Genomic DNA, 6,000 nt, shown 5'->3' with positions numbered 1-6,000 from the left:
CCACCACAACCACACGCACATCCATAAATGGGAACACGTAGATCTGCAGCGAGTACCAAGGCTCCACCCCATCAAGTCAAGCTGGCCACGCCGTTAGGGGATGCACACCATATCACAAGGCTCTCTTGTACAACAGGCTTCACACATTGCATGAACCGATCCGCAGACCAGCCTGAACCCTCTTTCCAAACAACTGCGATGGCTTTCTTTTGGTGAGTGGACAAACCTTGTGCCACTAGAGAGAGCATGCTCAGCCTCGCCATCTGTGCGGCGCAGATGCTCTGTGTGGGAAAATGTGATCTGGTTGAGAAGACACCCAAGCCACTGTACGGCCAGCGAGGTCCATAAAATAATCATCCTCAGAATTAGGCTAGTGATTCGAAGGTTGCCAATAAAATGGTGCTCCTCTAACCGCATCTGCTTCCTGGTCTTTAACACTCTGTGCTACAAGTAACAAGAATGTCTGAAAACAGGCATGCTTTCAGTGCAGAGCTTTCGCAAGTTCTCCCTATATTAATAGCTGCTTGCTGCAAAGAGGGAGTACACAATAATGACAACTTTGTTTTTCGTATGACCGTATTTATTGCAGCAACTTGCATTAACGTTTTCTGCATGGGATTCTGTGGTTGCACACATCTTTTGCGTGTAGAATCCAGGCAGGATGCTCAGCACACCCGAGAGACTACGGTGCCCGGGACAATGTGCAGTCTCTTGATTCTCTGCAGAAAAAGTAGAGACGAAAAGTGTGCCATAAATAAAATACTGAAGGTACACATTTCAAATTGCTTGTTATGTCATGCATGTGGGCTCTCTGGCAGTAACAATGACCCGAGGAAATCGGTGAGCACAGACACAATGTGCACTTCCCAAAAGTGCAGGGCTGCCACTCGAATGAGTAAAGTAGACTGGAAACACAAAAAGGACTAGAAGTGACTGGCAAGATCAATTCCTATACTTAAAAGTCTATTGCAAGCACACATTTTGTCCTCCTTCATGAAAAGAAGCCTAATTGCACGCTCACCATAATGACACAGGATTCTACCCAAGCTTCTTTTATTCACATTCAGCTGTGCTGGTTCAGCACTGGCAGGCCATGTCATGACTACAAATTCGCGACGCATGTGGCTTAGGCAGTGTAATGCAGCTTTTTGTTTATCTCCAAAAGCTTTGACAATTTATGCGCACATGCTCTTTAAAACTTCTAAGGTTGCTCGCACTGACAGAGGTAGAAAAGCACACGCAGTTAGATTATTTCCTGTGCCCGACTCCGCCGTACCCCAACTTTATGCGACCCGATTATTAATTCAGCGCTGCGTGTCCCTCATCTGGCGTCGCACATGACAATTTAATTTCATACACTGCACTGATTACACATTTGGTGAGGCCTCTATCAGCCTAGCAAAGTTATTTACAGCATTGGCTTTAACATACCCACACCAGATAGTCCTCCCAGCTTGTTTCCAAATGGTGCTTTACTTATAGTACTTAAACCACAATTATTCAGCTATGACAACAGTTTCGTTTGCTACAACAGAGCCGAAAATGAAACATTTAGGTGAAACTGAAACAGGAACTGCCACCATGACAAAATGTTTGGGCATACACTGCCATGTATTTTGAAATTTCTGAGTGTTGACAGTATGGCCGAGTCCTCAAGCAGCTAAAACTGATGTCGTATGGCAGCCAAAAATCGTTTTGATAAAGCCTATTAAATCATCTGGATAAAAATAAAGAACAAGGTATTTTCTACATCTCTACTTCAAGGGGCACATTTCCTTTGGTAAAAGAGAATATGGGCGTGCTTTTTACAACAAGTACTGATACTAAGCATATGATGCAATACTGAACTACTGAGTCTGTCAATTGAATGAACACAGGAAAACTATAGGGCACAAAAGGACCAGATTCCAAAAAGGAATAACTTTTTACTTTACGATTAAGACTTGAGGGGCTAATGGCTCTGATCAAGAAAAGAACGCTCTTCTTTAAAGGTTTCGTAAGGTGTTCTGCTACTAATAGCCATTAAGGAGTAATGAGCACATGTTAACAGCTAATAAACATAGGTGGAGAAACAGTGGCTAAGTTTAAACGGAACCCGAGGAGACGTCGAAAAGCTACAGAATTTAGTATGCTTACTTTTTCCATCTCGAGTTCGCTGAAATCTAAAGCTGCCTCTATGCTAATCCAAGTCTACCGAGTATAATTTGGCCAATACATGGGAAATGAACTGTTAGCTCCTCCCCTTGGTACACTATAGGGCACCAAATGCGCAAAGAAAAAATACTGCCAGCCCAGGCTCACCAACAAAAGTGTCCACCACTATGACGCCAGTAGTGTAGCGAAGGTCAGGTAGCCCGTGTGGCCCGGAATCTGCAAAGAAGGTATGGCCGCCTGGAAGCAGATGCCTTGTACAGATGACGCACCATCAGCCCTGTCTGGATGGCCCCGGCGTTTTTTCGCTCCACGTTTTACTTTCACGACTTCAGAATCTCCCCCACCATCAGCTGTGGCTTCGTCCTTTCCCGTGCCGCATGTCTCAGGTGTATCGTCTGTGTCAGCCATTGGTTCGTCGTCTGGACCCGGCTGCGTCGTCTGCTGCAACAATATACATCAGAATGTAAATTAATTTTCTTCAATATAACTTATTCAACCTCAGTGGAGAGAGCCAAACCTAAGTTAGCGTCACTGCAAAACTTAAACTCGTCATGATGACGTGACGCCTCTGCCCACAGCGTGCTAGAAGGATATGCTTAGTATGTTAGAGTTTTGCGGCTTATCTTTGAAGCACTGAATACAAAGAGTTAAAGGCTTGACATGATCGAAACTCAACTAGATAGTATAAATATGGCCTAAAGATTTCTAATCTCCAGTTTATCATTGAAAGTAATAAAGACTGGTATTTATATTAAATGCATACCTAGTTTAGTGTAATAGAAATATTAGTTTCTACTTCACACTACTACATTCACTTAGTGAAAAATCTTCAGAGTGCTGGTTTTATATTTTTATTCTACGTGCATGTTAGCCAAAAACAGTAGATATCCTTGGTACGCAGGGCTTAGCTTGAAGTGCAACATTTTAGAAACTCACATGCCCTCGCAACCATGTACTTATTAGTCATTCATTGTCGTGTAGACCCCACCATTACCTATACCAGAAAAAACAACCTATTTGCATTTTTAAAAGACAAGAACCTAGCCAAAAATTTGCTCTCACAAAGTTCACGTTGCATGAAAATATGTATCCAACAGCTTCCATTTGAGCCAAAATCGAAGAGACTTCAGACGTTTGATTTCTGGGCTGGGGCCTCGTCAGGCTTTGCTGCCTCCTCGTACTCCTGAAGAAATAATATCTTTGAGATCTTTGAGAAATCTTAATCAGAAAGATCAGTTAGCATGAGTGCTTGATTTTTCAGCAAGCGTTAGCCTAATTGCCATTGCACATAAAGAAATACAACGGGAAAGGATGAAAATGAGTAAATGCTTAGCAGGGTGGCATCAATTTACATTTTTGAAAGAAACAATTTGAAAGAAGCACTTTCGAAAGAAACCGCTCTCAGCAGATGGTGTTAGATTCCGTCATGTCATGGGCACTGCACGAGTGCAGTCTACGCATTTCACGGTGCTCCTCTTTTGGCCACCCATACTATTATTGCCCTCGGTGCAAAAAAAATCGCGAAGGGCAGAGCTGCTTATGCAAGAACTTGCAAAAAACTGGTCAATTTCAGTGAGGTGTGCATTAAAATGGCTGAGATCAAAATGTATTTTCTTCGCATTCCCTCAACACAAAAATAAAAATGCGGCGCCGTGCTAGGAATAACCGAGCACTTCCGTTAACTATACTCAGCTCACTGGAAAATCAGCATATTAATAAAGTGTGCGTGAAAATTCTTTGAACAGTAGTCTGAATTGCTGGTGCTCGAAAGAAACTGTGGATACCCCCAAAATAGTGCTGATTCGAAGCAGCGTGTGCGCTCTCATTGCCTCTCAATAATAGCGAGTGCGCACAATAAAACATGCGATTTTCAGAACAAAAAGGCCACTCGGACCCACGACTATGATCATTGTGCAGCAGTTGCTAGTAATCGAAATCTGGTTCATTGACTGAACAGCCGTAAAAACCTTCTACTTTACTAAAATTTTCGAGAAAATTGCCGTCCGCGTTTTATTTTAAACTTCTTTAAACTCCACCATTTCACGGCAAACATAATATTGCTTAGGGGCAATCCTGTAAATTCATTAATTACCCAAAGAGTAACAGCCATGGCAAGATGGCTTACCTCAGTGAATGAGTATGAATAACTGAAGGTCGAAAATTCTACACATGCAACTTTGACGTCCACATCAACTTAAACAGAACATCCTACTGTAAATGTCTTCTATATAACCAACATGAAAACGACTGATGCATATGTACTAATTTTTTTTTATTTTTCAGCTAAGAAATAAAGGTTAACACTTCACTGCGCTATGAACAATCTCAAGCTTTTATTTACATTTTCATTATTTCAGTAATTACACAGAAGAAAATATTTCCCGTTTGCACCAACGTCTCGACAGGAATTATCAACTGAGCAGTTTACAAGGTCGAAAGAAGCACTGGAAGCGGCAGTTCCCATGGGAATTACATAAGTTTAGAACACGTTATAAAAATGCACAAACTTATGGTGATGGTCTCGGAAAGCCCACCTGTTTAGTGTTCCTTGCCTAAGTACACCCTCTCACATGTAAGGGTGTCCCAGAAGCATTCTATCCTTTCTAAGTTTTTTTTTTCACTGCACCACATTTCCTCATGTTTTTAATTAATTTTTTAACAAGAACCTGGTGTTTTGTATGTTTCTCGAGACTTTAAACTGTGTAATAAAAAAACTACCAGAAAGGTTATCCTACCAAGTGTCACTAAATAAGGTTATTAGTGACATTATTTGCACCATTAAAGCTTGACGTTGGCCAAGTTGGTTACACATTGCTTCTAAAAGCAGCGCAAAAAATTAGATGAAATAGAGGATGACCACAAGAGGTTGTGGTTGTCCTGTAATTTGTCCAAGCTTTCCGCGCTGTTTTTTTTTAAAATCTATACTATGGTTGTGACTTGGAAGAATTATTGGGAATTAATTGGAATAGCGTCACGTGGTTAGAGACAAGGGTCCATGATAATGGCTATGACAATGCCTGTGGGTGTGAGTGTAAGCATGTGTGCACATGCACGCCCGTGGGAGCGCATGTCTAGTATTTTTAAATGCAAAGCATTTCTTAGCCTCGCCTGTTCCTGCGTCGGACGGTGTCAACAGTTCCGCGTCCGCAGCAGGTGCGCCTCTCCTTCCCTCCTCTCTCTCAACAGCAGCTGGCGCGCGCATGCGTCGTAGTCAGCCCGTTCGCTCCGTCGCGGTCTCGGCGTAACAGGTGCGTGATAGCAGCGCGGTGGGGCGTGGAAGGGCGCGCGCTGCTTGCGCATGCGCGCTCTCCCCCCCGTACTGCTCTCCCTCTACTGCGCGCGCTGCAAATATAGCGGCTAGCGGTCGCTCGTGTTTCAGTCACGGCGTTGCTCCTTCCTTTCTTGGTTGACGCTCGTGCCCACGTTTACTCGTGTCTGCTACTCCAGCATCACGGAAGAAGCGATGGAAGCAACACTGCCTTCAATCAGTACTGAGGCCCCAATGCTCTGCATTTACTCGTGTTCCCCTCGCGGGAAGGCGCGGGAATTTTTTTAAGCTAACGGCAGTTGTCATGGCATATTTTATACACTTTTGATGAGAAAAAACAGCCAGCCGGCCAGCTGAAGCAAAAAATATGCTCATTTAAATTCCATTAGTTTGTGGTCCCTACTTAATCAGAATGTAAAAGTTAGGTGATGGGTAAGATGCCACTGAACGTTTTTGAACCACTTAGTTGCTGGAAAATTCAACGTCTGTACTGTTAATGCCCAGTTGAAGGCATGGCACTCTGCATAGCTGATGTCGGTTGCAACTTCACCTTGTCTAGGTACCTGCTTGCACCTCCT

General features: G+C 43.2%; 1 protein-coding gene across 2 annotated transcripts in view; it reads right to left on the bottom strand.

The window, feature by feature from the left end:
- Positions 1-558: 558 nt before the first annotated feature.
- Positions 559-6,000, bottom strand: part of Trmt61 (tRNA methyltransferase 61) — a 150,705-nt gene continuing 145,263 nt past the window's right edge. Inside the window, exons 4-5 of one of the 2 annotated variants that reach the window (XM_077682085.1) lie at positions 2,302-2,592; positions 559-719 (exon numbers count right to left, since the gene is read on the bottom strand). In XM_077682085.1, coding sequence (XP_077538211.1) covers positions 2,320-2,592 — 273 coding nt within the window. In that variant the 3' untranslated portion in view covers positions 559-719; positions 2,302-2,319. Of the gene's footprint in view, positions 720-2,301; positions 2,596-6,000 lie in introns of both variants that reach the window. The other variant, XM_077682084.1, reaches the window with a different exon arrangement.

Source organism: Haemaphysalis longicornis, unplaced genomic scaffold (genome assembly GCF_048455015.1).
Source record: "Haemaphysalis longicornis isolate Haplotype H1 unplaced genomic scaffold, Haemaphysalis longicornis Haplotype H1 scaffold_8, whole genome shotgun sequence".
Lineage (NCBI taxonomy): Eukaryota > Metazoa > Arthropoda > Arachnida > Ixodida > Ixodidae > Haemaphysalis > Haemaphysalis longicornis.
The sequence above is the reverse complement of the archived record's forward strand: the minus strand, read 5'-3'. Positions and strand labels throughout refer to the sequence as shown.